Source organism: Heteronotia binoei, chromosome 2 (assembly GCF_032191835.1).
Source record: "Heteronotia binoei isolate CCM8104 ecotype False Entrance Well chromosome 2, APGP_CSIRO_Hbin_v1, whole genome shotgun sequence".
In the NCBI taxonomy this organism is placed as follows: Eukaryota; Metazoa; Chordata; class Lepidosauria; order Squamata; family Gekkonidae; genus Heteronotia; species Heteronotia binoei.
Window position 1 is genome coordinate 82691792 of NC_083224.1, and position 15576 is coordinate 82707367.

Here is a 15576-nt window from a genome sequence, read left to right on the forward strand (position 1 = left end):
TCGAAAGTAAATAAGATCATGATAAAATTGTTTTTTGGGAAAACATCATTTTTAGTTTGATATGAAATTATTGGGAACCAAAGGACAATAAACTTCTCTTGACTGCATTCTGTCTGTATATTAGAAATAAATGCATAAAGCTTACCCAAAAGGAAATAATCCCATAGTCATGATCTCCAGGCTTGTATGGAACATAGTGTACTGCTTTTCCAATGTGCAGCTAATGCTAATCTTGCTATTGCCAGTGGCTGCCCAGTCGTTATGGAACATTATGCTAGATAGACTCCAATACTCCTGGCATTTAGAAAGCTCTGAACCGAACTTTTTGGCAAGTTTTTTTTTTTTTTAGAATACCTGTTGTAAGCTATTCTAATGAAGAACCACCTGAGTGAAATTTTGGCTTTTTACAAATAGTGTCTGCTATGCTCTGCTTATTCTATGATGTTTTAATTACTTCAGGATATCTGATTAGTGATAGCACATTGTGAATTAATATCTGATTTATTGTATTTTACATCATTTATACCCTGCCTTTCTCTTTGAAGCGGCCCCATAGTGCAGAGTGGTAAAGCAGCAGTACTGCAGTACTGAGGTCTGAACTCTCTGCTCACGACCTGAGTTAAATTCCGGCAGAAGATGGATTCAGGTAGCCGGCCCAAGGTTGACTCAGCCTTCCATCCTTCCGAGGTCTTGCTGGGGAAAAAGTGTAAAGGACTGGGGAAGCCAATGTCAAACCACCCCATAAAAAGTCTGCTGTGAAAACGTTGTGAAAGCAACATTACCCCAGTAGGAAACGACTGGTGCTTGCACAGGGGACCTTTCCTTTCCTTTCTCCTCTTTGGGACCCAAACTGTTTTACATTGTTCTTGTTCTGGCCTCAGGCTTCCGCTGATCTCCTCAACAAGCCAGGATTACCATACAGATGATCACTGAGAAGGGTCAGGAGTGCAGAAGTAGTTAAGGTCTGGATCTGTGACATTTTCCACAGGTGACTCTGCAGTGCTAGGCCCTTCCTGGTTCCTCTGGTCCTACTCAGTCACCAATAGGGCTGCCAAGCCCCCGGTCTGGGCAGGGATTCTCCTGCCCAGGAGGTTCCCAACCCACCGACCCACAGTGGGCTGGGCAGGGGAAACCTCTCACAACATTGTCAGTGCTATGACGTCACTTGGAAGTGATGTCATTGTGCCAGTGCATGGCCGCCGCTCTAGGCATTTCCAGGGAAACTCTATGGTTTTCCCGGACGCTGTAGCCATTTGGGAGGCAAAACTCTATGGTACAATAGGTACCATAGAGTTTTTCCTTCCCAAATGGCTAGAACGTCCAGAAAAACCATAGAGTTTCCCCGGAAATGCCTAGAGCAGCCGCGATTGCCAGCAGTGGTGTGATGATGTCACTTCCGAGTGACGTCATTGTGTCATCACTGCCGAGTGACGTCACTTCTGAGTGACATCATTGTGTCGGAGAGCGCTTCGTGCGTGTGTGAAAGTCCCCTGCCAGAGAGTGGAGGGGGCAACCTTAGTCACCAACCTTGGTTCTTCCTCTAGGGATTCTGAGTCAGAGTTGCTAAGTGGTCAGAGTAGGTCATGACAGTTCTCTTCTCCCCTATTTTATCTTCACAAAAACCTATGAAGTAGGTTAGGCTGAGTGTGTGTGGTTGGCCCAAGGTCACCACCAAACAAGCTTCCATATCAGAGTGGGGTTTGAAACTGGGCATCCCAGAACCTAGTCCAGCACCCGAACTACTCTATCACACTGGCTTTCATTTTTTTTTTTTACTTTTATAAGGCATCTTGGCAGGCCCCAATGGGGAATAATGAAAGCACAATTAGCAAATAACATCTTTATTGGCAAGAAGGTACCATTTCTTTAAACCATATAAAGTGAGAAAAACCCCATGTACAAGGTAATTCCCCTGTCCACTAATATCAAGCCTGGAAAAGCACTCTGAAGCAAGCAAAATGGTATAAAATTTTTGCCAGTCTTAATGTTTAAACCGGGGTAACATACCAAACAGATATGCCAGCTTTCCAACTAGCTGACAGAAACAACAAGCACCATTAAAAAGAACCCCTATCAATATCTTTGTGGTTTGTAGCAGGGTGCTACTTTCCAACTAGTCTGCATATAACTGGCATTCAGATCTTTCAGAGTGGGCAGTGCCTGGCAGCCAGCCAGGAATCAAGCACAAGGCCCCTGACCCAGCTCTATGCGCTTTATCCAAAGACATGAAACAATCCAAAACTCTCTATGCCAGATTGTTCTGGAAATAGGAATGGTAGCAAAGTTCCCTCTAAAGCCTTACATTTTTTATGGTGGTGACTTTACTAAAGTCTAAGATTATCTATTAAGTCTTACCCACATTTTGTCATCCTATCAAGACTGTATTTTAGTCTGAAGGTCTGTAAGGGTGGAGCCATCATGCTTGGATCTAGCTCTTGCTGAGAGCCCCCTCCTTCCTTTCAGCTGTTAGCCAATATAAGCAAATCCATCAGGAGAAAAAAGATAGCAGCCAGGCATCTTTCCATTCTACCTGGGCCTCAGACTTTAATGAAAACACTCTTGTATGATTCCAGGATGTAGGTCTCTTGCTTTAAGTTCCAATTCAGAGGTGCATGCTTCACTCTCACAAATCAGGTGAAAGGCTCTTTATTAATGCAGAGAAGGCAAGAAGTGCTCTACAGTCTGTGCTAGCCAGGCAAAGAAAATTGGAGTGCCTTTGGAGGTTTACAAACAATAACAAATCAGTTAAAAACCAAATAAATCCAGACTCCAAGGGCAGGAGTATTCCCTGCCCCCCATAAGACGAGTGCTATAAGAAAGCTTTTCCCTCCTGCTTAGCTTTATCTTGGAAGCAGAGAAAAAAAGTTGATCCACTGGCTCCCTTTGCCTCCTCCAGCTCAGCTGCTACTTAGAGTGACTCAGCAGCTCTGGCAAAACTTAGGTCAGTAATTTACTTTAACTTATCAGCTGGCTCTAAGCTGATCTCTTCCTTACAACTCTCCTGAACAAAAATGAACACTTAGTCTATGCTTACACAGCACAGGGCTATCTCTAACTGGCTTTTCTGTGTTCCATGTTTTTTTCAGTCACATTCATGGCTCAGTGACCTGAGGCAGATTCTCATTCTATATAATCCAGGCCACTCTTTGCTTGTCATTCCAGATACATTAGCCTAATAGCAGGCAAGATCAAATGCATTGCGTTCACCTTCTGATGTACATGTGTGGAAAAAAAAGGGCAGAAATTTTGGTCATGGCCAATTTCCCTTCTACAACCTAAGCCTGCCCACTTGATACCTTTGGGGAAAAAGACAAAGCATTTTTTGTGTGTTCTGTGTTATGTAAAGGACTCCATGAGGGCAAATGAAGATCCAGAGGCTGATCCTCATGTGCTTGATCTCCTCCTTGCTCTGCATCAGACTGCCTGGAGATTAGGATTTCACCAGGAGATAAGGATTTCAGCATCTCAAAAGTAAAAAGCTACACAGAGAAGGCAAGATGAGGGATAAGGGATCTATGATGAAGGATCAGATCTTTCTATGTGAAAATCCCTAGTTTGCGATCTTTTCTCTTCTAAAAGCATCAGTGGCAAGAACCCAATTAAGCTCAGATCTGTCCATTCATGTGTAAAGAAGCAGTGGTTCCCAGAACTCCCATTCTCCGTTCACTTCAGGCCTCCCACCCTTCACTCACATCAGGATCCCAGCAACTGGAAAGGATGAAGGAAAAATGCATCTCAATCCCTTTGCCTGCACGGGATTTCAATGGTCCATGAACTAGGGACCCTTTCAGCAGTTTGGCAAGAAGAATCCGTTGATTGAGGGCACAATTGCAGAGAATTTCACCCCAATTAGTTGGGGAGAGATAAAAGTAAGATCTTGATATGTTGTGCCTTTCATTGCCTATATAATGGGGATGCTTGCCCCACTTTGCCTAAAATTTTCAAGGAGGAGACTATGTAAGAGCTATGAGATGTAAAATTCCATCCCAGTTCAATGGGAAAGAAAGTTTAAGAGGCAGAAAAGTTAGTGCTTTTGTTACCTACTATCTGGCTGAAACTTGGAAGAGAGGACGACTCTTGGTTGAGGGATATAACACTTGGAATTTCAATCCCAGTTGGCTGAGAGATTAAAAAAGGTTACAGGTGAACATAAGAGAAGCCATGTTAGATCAGGCCAATGGCCCATCCAGTCCAACACTCTGTGTCACACAGTGGCAAATTTTTATATACATATATATATACACACACCCCCACACACTGGGGCTAATAGCCACTGATGGACCTCTGCTCCATATTTTTATCTAAACCCCTCTTGAAGGTGGCTATGCTTGTGGCCGCCACCACCTCCTGTGGCAGTGAATTCCACATGTTAATCACCCTTTAGGTGAAGAAGTACTTCCTTTTATCCGTTTTAACCTGTCTGCTCAGCAATTTCATCGAATGCCCACGAGTTCTTGTATTGTGAGAAAGGGAGAAAAGTACTTATTTCTCTACTTTCTCCATCCCATGCATTATCTTGTAAACCTCTATCATGTCACCCTGCAGTCGACGTTTCTCCAAGCTAAAGAGCCCCAAGCGTTTCAACCTTTCTTCATAGGGAAAGTGTTCCAGCCCTTTAATCATTCTAGTTGCCCTTTTCTGGACTGTTTCCAATGCTATAATATCCTTTTTGAGGTGTGGCGACCAGAACTGCACACAGAACTCCAAATGAGACCGCACCATCGATTTATACAGGGGCATTATGATACTGGCTGATTTGTTTTCAATTCCCTTCCTAATAATTCCCAGCATGGCGTTGGCCTTTCTTATTGCAAACGCACACTGTATTGACATTTTCAGTGAGTTATCTACCACGACCCCAAGATCTCTCTCTTGGTCAGTCTCTGCCAGTTCACACCCCATCAACTTGTATTTGTAGCTGGGATTCTTGGCCCCAATGTGCATTACTTTGCACTTGGCCACATTGAACCGCATCTGCCACGTTGACACCCACTCACCCAGCCTCAACAGATCCCTTTGGAGTTCCTCACAATCCTCTCTGCTTCTCACCACCCTGAACAATTTAATGTCATCCGCAAACTTGGCCACTTCACTGCTCACTCCCAACTATAAATCATTTATGAACAAGTTAAAGAGCATGGGACCCAGTACCGAGCCCTGCGGCACCCCACTGCTTACCGTCCTCCACTGTGAAGACTGCCCATTTATACTCACTCTCTGCTTCCTATTACTCAGCCAGTTTTTGATCCACAAGAGGACCTGTCCTTTTACTCCATGACTCTCAAGCTTTCTAAGGAGCCTTTGATGAGGAACTTTAGCAAAAGCTTTTGGAAGTCAAGATAAACAACATCTATTGGGCCTCCTTTGTCCACATGTTTGTTCACCCCCTCAAAGAAATGTAACAGGTTAGTGAGGCAAGATCTTCCCTTACAGAACCCATGCTGAGTCTTCCTCAATAACTTATGTTCATCAATGTGCCTACTCATTCTGTCCTTGGTAATGCTTTCTACCAACTTTCCCGGTATTGAAGTCAGACTGACTGGCCTGTAATTTCCCGGATCTCCTCTGGAACCCTTTTTAAAGATGGGGGTGACATTTGCTATCTTCCAGTCCTCAGGAACGGAGGCAGATTTCAATGAAAGATTACAGATTTTTGTTAGAAAATCCACAAGTTCAACTTTGAGTTCTTTCAGAACTCTCGGATGTATGCCATCCGGACCCGGTGACTTATTAGTTTTTAATTCGTCCATCAGTTGGAGGACCTCCTCTTTTGTCACCTCAATCTGACTCAGGTCTTTCAACACCCCTTCCAAAATTAGTGGTTCTGGGGTGGACAAAAAGTTCTCATCTTCCACAGTGAAGACGGAGGCAAAAAAATCATTCAGCTTCTCAGCCATTTCCCTATCCTCCTTCAGTAATCCTTTTACCCCATGGTCATCCAAGGGCCCCACTGCCTCCCTAGCTGGTTTCCTACTTCTAATATATTTGAAGAAATTTTTATTGTTGGTCTTTATGTTTTTTGCAATATGTTCCTCATAGTCCCTTTTTGCCTGCCTGATCACAGTCTTGCATTTGACTTGCCACAGCCTGTGTTCCCTTTTAGTAATCTCACTTGGACTGGTTTTCCACCGCTTAAAGGAGTCCTTCTTACCTTTTACAGCTTCCATTACTTTGTTTGTGGAAATATGTTTTCTGCTGAAACCAAGAAGAAAACAATGGATTTTTATACCCCACTTTTCTCTACCTTAAGGAGTCTCCAAGCAATTACTGTCCTTCCTCTTTCCTTCCTCTCAATTACTGTCCTTCCTCTCTCCAAAACAGGTCATGTTTTTAAAGCAACATTTTTGATGTGCATGTTCCCTTAATTGTTTCACACCTGTGTTGTTGGGTTTGCTCCACATGGGACTATTGCTGGATGCTGAGTCACTGGAGAGGAAGCACCTTTTCTGCATACTGCTAATTGGATGGTCAAATTAACGAACACTATTATACTGCTTTCCCAGTTTAAGTCAGATTAATTCTGTTGGGTTGACAGTGACAATATAAACCAGGCCTTAACTGGGCAAAATCTCTTGAGTCATGATTTTGTTAATTCTCTTACAAAGGATAATGTTGTGCTCACACAAAGTAAAGTGGTGTTCAGGCTATATAAAAGTTTCACTTTGCTATCCTGGGAGGGAAAAAATGCTCCAAAGACTACTTGCTGTTGGAAGATTGACCAGAGAGGCTGAAATTGCCATGGCTTTTTCCTCTCTCCAAAAGCTTGGATGAGACAGCCCACACATCACATCATTCCCCCTTGAGAAACAAAGATGTCTTTGAAAAATGGAAAACCCAAAAAGAAGCCAAACTTTGTGAATCCAGCTTTTTATTTCCCCTCTTTGTGACACATAATGAAGCAGGTTATATAAAGTGAAATTTTTTTTGCCAGTTGACTTTTAAAATCTATTTGATTTTTTTAAACATCTTGACAGATTTACAAATTCCCCAAGTAAGTGGTCATATGGGAAGGCAAGCTATTACCATTTGCTAACACAGTTCCCCAATATGAAATAAGATTTATCTTGTATTGGAAGTATCACATTTTTATCCTACCACAATAAAACTCAGATAAGCCCCTACAGCTTCCCCATTTTATCCTCATAACAACCCTGTGAAGAAGGTATGTGGGATGTGAACCTAGGGTTCTCTAGCCACAACACAACACACTAACCACTACATTGAAGAGGCTTTCACAATATCACTTTGAATTTCCCTACTCACTGAACCAGACATATGTTATGAGTTCCATGTTCATATTAGGAATCTGGCATAGAAGAGAGTTTGAACTCCTCCACGCCAAGACTATTTTAAGTCAGGAAAAGACAGAGGGAGAAGGCTTACTCCCCACCCTAATGTCCCTTTCTGAATTGTTCCCTCACACACCCTGAATTTGAGCTTTAAAAATTGCTGGGAGCTTTGAACACAGAACTCCAAAGCCCAGTGCATTTCTGTTTTGGTCCCCAATGTGAGAAACCTTATTATTTTCTGCCTCAGCTCCCATACTGGAGTAACTTTTGGAGGGGGGTGCTATTCACACAACACCGTTCTTTAATCATACTCTTTTCCATACTGCTTTACTCTGATCTTTGGGGAAAGAATGAAATCTAAACGCATTAGTGTGTCATGCGCAAATTATCCTGCTGCAAAGGTCCTCTGATGTTATTTGCCTGTAGTCTGCTCCTCACAGATGCCATTTTCCTAACATTTTTTTCCTGCTGTGCAATCAGAGAGCTTTTAAAAAACTGGTAAATACTATTGTGCTAAGGAGATCAACTCCTTTGCAGTTCCACTTTCTATTCTTTAAATGAAGTTTTCAGCTCATTTTGTTGTGGATATAGAAGGAGATATATATGTATGCAGCTTTTGTCCAGATTCTCTGGAAAGGAATGAGGTGGGGGAGCAGCAAGATAATTGCTGGCTTATTATTTGAATGCTGATGATGTGCTATAGAACTATAATAATTCATTGTCACTTATTCATAGCATTTCATATTTATTAGTGTTATTGGAGAGTGTTAGAACAAATAAAAAAGAGTTAGCAAGTCATCATGTTGGAAAAGGAAAGGTCCCCTGTGCAAGCACCAGTTGTTTCCGACTCTGGGGTGACACAGCTTTCACAACGTTTTCACGGCAGACTTTTTACGGGGTGGTTTGCCATTGCCTTTCCCAGTCATCTACACTTTCCCCACAACAAGCTGGGTACTCATTTTACCGACCTCGGAAGGATGGAAGGCTGAGGCAACCTTGAGCCAGCTACCTGAAAACCCAGCTTCCACCGGGGATGAAACTCACGTCATGAGCAGAGCTTAGGACTGCAGTACTGCAGCTTTAACACTCTGCACCATGAGGCCCTTTTCATCATGTTGACTGAGCCCCAAAAGCCAATGCAGAACTGCTGCAGAGCACAGGAAGAGAGGAAAAATCAGAAAAAAAAGACAAAGTGTGCAGAAAAGCCCAACATGTAGAAACTCCATTACCAACACACCTGCCTAGACATTCACAGCACTGAAGAAAACATGGAGAGCTCTCACCATGTGAGAGAAGCCATAGTCATTCTTGCCTGTGCAAAGTCAACATGAATTATTAAAATAAGATAAACAACTCCTCCACCCTCCAAAGCAGTGATATAAGAATAAGTACCTGAAATATTGTGAGTTGCTTGTGCACTAGCCATGTCCACAAGTTACAGTGAACAGTTTACACTTGATTTTAATTTAGAAGCATGTAATTCTCATCCCATGTTCCATGCTATGTGCTGTGTTCAGTGCATGTACAGTTCAAAGGGCGATTTAAACTTTCAATTTATCTGGGTACTGGTCCCTGCTCTGGTGTCAATTGTAAAGTGAATACATGTTGGTTCTTTCTTACAAATGGATGTGTGCTGGTATTGGAATGCTATAACTTATGAACAGGGCTACTGTATTACTGTGTAGTACTTATACCAGTGTACAACAAGAAGAGCTACTCTGGGGGACTGAATTAGGTTAGGAAAATGATGCAGAGGGAAAAGGTTAACCCCCTCTTTCTTCACCTTCCCACCGTACTACAGTGCCAATTGAAATCCCCCCTCCCTCTTGCAACTGTTTTTCCTATTTAAAAATGGGAGATCTGTTCATGAGATCTCCCAATGGTGCATCTAGGTGGGCCTTTGGATGTTGCAGTGAAGTGGCCAAGTTGATAAGGTCATTGATAAGAATGATAAGGTAGTTGATAAGAATGGACTTTTTCCTTTCTGTAAAGGAAAAAGTCCATTCTGCAGGGAGCAGAACCATAGTATGCGTATGTGGGGGGGGGGGGGAAGAGTCTTAAGTTTTTTCCTATACCATTTTCCTAACCTGAAAAGGGCCCCAAGCCACTTCTATTTGCCCTGTTGTGGGGTTATATGCAGTCCCCAATAAGATAAATAGTGATTCACCAGGTCTGTGGTTGGGAAAATAGCCCGGGGAAGAAATTTAAGCTTCCTCTCTCCAAATGCTGTGAACCTGTTGCAAATTGGGTCCCAAACACCTCACAGTAGAGGTGACTCACAAAACAGCATAATTGTGGCCCACCCAGAAACAAGCCATGTCATGGGGAGGGATGGTGGCTCAGTGGTAGAGCATCTGCTTGGTAAGCAGAAGGTCCCAGGTTCAATCCCTGGCATCTCCAAAAAGGGTCCAGGCAAATAGGTGTGAAAAACCTCAGCTTGAGACCCTGGAGAGCCGCTGCCAGTCTGAGAAGACAATACTGACTTTGATGGACCAAGGGTCTGATTCAGTATAAGGCAGCTTCATATGTTCATTTGGCCCTCAGCATACTTGAAGCATCTAAGAGGATAGAGACACTGAGGAAATTAGCTTACCTTGTCCAAAATGTATTTGTTGAGATATGGCATATACCCTTGGCTTGATACTGGGCCATCATCATCATCCCTGAAATGCTCCTCCAGTGCCACTGGATCATGGGGAATACACAGAACAGTGTACAAGTTATGAGAGAGCACCTGGGAAAGGGAGGAGGGAAAAGCATTTAGGATTATACAGCAACCCAAAATAACAGCCTCTGATACTTCAAACAGAAGGTGCATTATGACACACAGATCTTGCAGTATCCTTGTACTGAATATATGACTTTTAGCAGCATACAAACAAGGAGGATTTTGAGTACTTTAATGTCATTTCAATATACCCTCCTTCCAAGGTAAAGGTAAAGGCAGACCCTGTGCAAGCACCAGTCATTTTCGACTCTGGGGTGATGTTGCCTTCATGTTTTCACAGCAGACTTTTTACGGGGTGGTTTGCCATTGCCTTCCCAGTCATCTACACTTTCCCCCCCAGCAAGCCGGGTACTCATTTTACCAACCTCAGAAGGATGGAAGGCTGAGTTGACCTCGAGCCGGCTACCTGAACCAGCTTCCGCTGGGATCAAACTCAGGTAATGAGCAGAGGGCTCCGACTGCAGTACTGCAGCTTTACCACTCTGCACCCTCCTTCTACATGCCCTGTAATTCCCCTCAAGCATATCTACAAAAAGCAGGAAAGTAAAGATGGAAGGATCTAGGTCTCTCACTTAAATGTAAACCACTATCATAGGCACATTTTAACCAGAAGTTAAGTCCCACAGTTGTCAAGTAAATTTATTTTCAACCACGACAGGAGAGAGGGTATTGTGCCTTTAATTTTCATAGATTTGTTAATTTATATATCACTTTTTCTTCCCAATGAGAAACCTAAGAAGCTCACAACATAATTTTCTCTTTCTCAAACTCATCCTCACAACTACCTAGTAAGATTTCTGGCAGGTGCAGAATCTTCTACTGCTATATATCATTGCCAGCTTTATCCCCCCCCCCCCAAAAAAAAAGGTCTCATGCTCTATCAACCTTGTGATAGCAGAAATGGAGGCTTTTACCATCACTATCTCCACACTGAATTTTTGCTTGCCATACAGCTGTTTCAGTCATAGGCGCACTACAAGGTCTGTAGGGAGGAGGATATCTGGCAACTTTGCAGCAGCACTTTCATGACATTCTACCTTTCAGTGTAAAAGTTTTGCTGTTTATTGTATATGCCAGCCCTGGTTTTCTACCATCATAGCCAAAAGCACAATGTATAAAAACAAGGGGAAAGAGAAAAACAGAAGAGTCAAGCTGCAATTAGCTGGCATCATCTCAAACTCACCCTATTCAGCTTTCACATCCAACCAAGAATAATGGTGTTATTGAGTGCTCAACTGTTGGAGGGGTAAATAATCTCCACCAAAGAACTGCAAACAAGGGGAAAATTCTCTCCCTATGCAATAGTTCCAGAGAGCATAGATGTGCTGTTGTACGACAGGTGCTGTATTTATTTTAACAGTATTTATATGTATGCTTTTCTCTGGATCAACCCAGGACTCAAGAAAAGTAAGTAATATAAAATACAATAAAGGTATATAAAATCATATAACTTTAAATATTAAAACAATACACACAACTTATTAAAGACTACATTAAAATGCCATTCTAAAAACAACCCCTGGACACACCTGGTAAGTATTCCCTTTAGCCAAGACTCAGACTGCATCAAAAGTTCTGCAGAATAATTCTAATTTGCAGCCTCACCAGAAAGTCAGAAGAAGCACAAGTGTTCAGGTAGGACTTAGAGATCACCCAGAATTAAACTGGAAGCTTCACACGGTGGATTCTATGGCATCACATCCTCACTGCATGTTCTGCTTCAGGCAGGTGCCAGCATATGCAGGCAGATAACAGGAACCAGTTATCAGAGGCAGAACAGAGTTTAATAAACAGAGTCCATAAATTATACAAGAGTTGTCTGAGCAGGCCAAGATCAGTTTTCCAAGAAGCAAGACAGATACAGCAGCAGCAGGTCAGTGCCTAAGGAAATATGTTAAAACCATGCTGAAGAGATCCTCCCCTATACTTTTACACGCTCCAAACCCTATGTCACACCTGCACCAGCTGCTTCACTTCTCTTCTGGTGACATTCCTCCTTCCTCTGCAACTGATTGCCGATGCTGAGCTCTGAGGTGGGCTGACCTGCGTTAGGACTGTAAATCCCCTCTACACTTGTGCTGATGTTGCTCTTGCGGATCTGGGGATCCTGGAGGAGATAGGGCAGCTGGCTGACCCCAAACTGTCAGTTTCTGGCTGGGGAATGAAACATGCACATCATTGCTTCCTAGCTGTGATTCCTCATCTGATTGCTTAGCTGTAACTGGCTGGTGGTTGACAGGCACGGAATCCAGCTGTTCTTCATTAGAGGAGTCAGACTTGTCTCCAGAGCCTGGCTATTCGATGACAGATGGATCAGTTCCAAATGATATCTGCAAAACAGCTAAGGGCATGACAAACTGCCTGCAACTCTAACAAATTTATAAGTAGCAGTTTACCCCATAAAGCATGGGCAACCCTCATGCTGGGCACCCCAGCCATACAGGGAGGCATCTGTCATAAGGAACACCAAAGGGAGCACCTTGTGAAAGATTGTGGGACAATGGCCCATTTAGCAATAAGTGGATGACAGGCCTTGGAATGGAAAACTTATGCCAACCAGAGTAGCAAGGATCTCATGTGCAGCCTGCTCAGTGGTAATACAGTTGTCATCAAGGCCATCAGTCCCAAAACATGGAGGATTCTGCTGACTGGCTGACAACTATTTACCCTGAATTGCCTAACCAGGGTGAAAAATAGCATGTACCCTGTCAGGTGGTAAAAAGCCCTTACCTGCTGTGGAATCAAGTGTGGATCTGATAAACTGTGCCCTCTAAGAAGGGATCAAATGGGCTTTCTCCCAATATACAAGGAGTCCTAAATTCATATAGGTTTTTAACACTAAAGAGCAATGGTCTAGCAACTTCTCCCTAGAATCAGCTACTAACCGCCAATTATCTAAATATGGGAAAAAATGGCAACAGGGGCCAAACACTTTGTAAATACCCTTGATGCTGTGGCCAAACCAAAGGACAAAGCCATATACTGGAAAACTTGTTTCCCACATGAACAAAACGACCCTTGGCACTTACCGTGAGGGGTCCTTCTCCTAAGAGGACAGGAGGACATCTTGGGTGTTTTCCCACCGTCCAATCAGGGAGGCAGGAATCTAAAAGATCTTCCCCTTCCTGTGGCTGTGGGAACCACCCTTCAGTTCGGGTGACTCCGAGAAGCAGTACAAAAAACCTATATCTAGTAAAAAAAAGGAACTTCTCATGCAAACAGATAACGGTACGTCAGGTACAACTGCCTAAACGCGGCAGATTGAAATTCAAGGTAAACCCTAAAAAAGGAACGTAAGAGAGAAAAAACAGGCCCATGACAATGGACATAATCAGTAGAAAGTACCAGCAACAGGTGTAGAATAAAGGAGTAGGAACAGGCTGCCCAAGGTAGGGCGATAGATGGGAGGGCAAGATGTCCTCCTGTCCTCTTAGGAGAAGGACCCCTCACGGTAAGTGCCAAGGGTCGTTCTCCCTAAGAGGCGGAGGACATCTTGGGTGCTCCCAGAGCAGTATTGTTAAGCAGGGTGGGGTCGCCCTACTCGGGCAGGACGTGTTGAAGGATTCGCCTGCCGAAGGCGGCGTCTGCTGATGCGTAGCCATTCAGTTTATAGTGCCGGATAAAGGTGGATATTGAAGACCACGTAGCTGCCTTGCACACCTCCTCGACAGAGGAGTTCTTATTGAAGGCCGCGTTGGCCGCTGAACTCCTGGTCGAATGTGCCGGGATTCCTTGTGGAACTTTGAGGTGCAACACCTTGTATGCCTCCGTTATGCACTGCTTGATTGCATAACTGATGGCAGACTTGGACATCTTCTGTCCCATTCTGGGTTCTGCCACATTGACAAACATGGCGTCAGATTTACGAAATGTCTCAGTCCTAATCAAGTAGATCTTGAGTGCCCTGCGCACGTCCAAGGTATGCCACGTGCGCTCCTTCGGGTGCTTGGGATCTGGACAAAACGATGGTAGGTTGATCTCCTGGCTCTGGTGGAATCTAGAGGAAATCTTCGGGCGGAAAGTGGGATCCGGGTACAGAACGACCTTGTCCTTATGAAATACGCAAAGCTCCTTCCTGACCGACAGCGCACCGATTTCCGAGATCCTCCTGGCCGAGGTTATTGCCACCAGGAAAATCGTCTTCATGCGCATTATCCTTAATGGTACGGACATTAATGGTTCGAAGGGTGGATTGGTTAGAGCCGAGAGCACCGTGTTCAGTCGCCAAGTTGGAAAGCGATGCGTTTGTGGTGGAGAGCTCAAGGAAGCCCCTCTAAGGAACCGCCGAAGGTGTGGATGGGATGACAGATGTACGCCGTCTACCTGCTGGAGAACTGATGCCAGGGCCGCGACCTGTCGTCTGAGAGTAGCAGGTTTCAGTCCGGATCGGAGGCCGTCTTGAAGAAATTGTAGGATCCTAGGGATCGTAGGCTGTAGCGGGTCCACCTGTTTTCTCCTACACCACCTGTGGAAGGCCTTCCAAGACGCGTTATAGATCCGTGTAGTGGATTCTCTTCTGGAAGCTAGAATTGTATTGGTCACATCACTAGAATAGCCTAGGTCTAGTAGTGATCTCCTCTCAACCTCCACGCGGTCAGACTCAGCCATTCGGGATGGGGGTGCCATACTGGTCCCTGCAATAGCATGTCTGGTTGAACTGGTAGGTGGAGAGGTTCTTCTACCGACATCTGCTGAATTGAAGAAAACCAAGGACGACGAGGCCACCAGGGTGCAACTAGTATGACCTCGGCCCCCAGCCGGCTGATCTTCCTGAGCAACTTGGGAATGACCGGTATTGGGGGAAAGGCGTATAGGAGATCCTGCGGCCATGGAGATGTTAAGGCGTCTGTGGCCTCCGCCCGACTGTGGTAGTACCTCGTGAAGAACCGAGGGAGCTGGTGATTCTGGTGAGACGCAAAGAGATCCAGTGAAGGTGGGCCGAAATGGTTCACTATCTTCAGAAACAAGGCCCTGTTGAGCGACCACTCCCCTGCTTGAATGCTCTCCCGACTGAGCCAGTCTGCTTGGACATTGCAGGCCCCCTTGATGTGCTCCGCTCTTATTGATTTTAAATGGAGTTCCGCCCATTCGAATAACTTCGCAGCCTCCTTGTAAAGGGAACTGGACCTGGACCCCCCTTGATTGTTTAAGTAGGCTTTCGCCGCTATATTGTCCGTTCGCACTAGCACGTGCTGTCCCGATACCTGGACCTGAAAGTAGAGTAGTGCCAATCGTATGGCCCGGAGCTCCAGAAGGTTGATTGGAAGAGTCGACTCCTTGGCTGACCACAGACCCTGTGTGGGAACCTCGTTGAGAGTAGCCCCCCAACCTGAGAGGCTGGCGTCTGAGAACAGTTGTAGTTCTCTCTCTGCGGCGTAGACTCTTCCCTGCCGAAGGTTGGTGGTCTTGGTCCACCACAGAAGACTCTCCTTGACCTTCATCGGTACCGTCAGTGAGATGGCACATCTCTCCATGATGCGGAGTTGATAGGGTCGTAGAAACATTTGCAACTGTCTGGTGTGATGGCGACCCCACTGTAATGCCTCGAGATTCGAGATC

The 15576-nt window shown here is 44.6% G+C and overlaps 1 protein-coding gene across 1 annotated transcript in view; it reads right to left on the reverse strand.

Annotated features, from left to right (window-relative positions):
• The window catches only part of DEF6 (DEF6 guanine nucleotide exchange factor), a 92255-nt gene that overhangs the window by 33590 nt on the left and 43089 nt on the right, over positions 1-15576 (reverse strand). The window contains exon 2 of the mRNA XM_060231445.1: positions 9883-10023. Within this exon, the coding sequence (XP_060087428.1) occupies positions 9883-10023 (141 nt within the window). The remainder of the gene's footprint in view (positions 1-9882; positions 10024-15576) is intronic.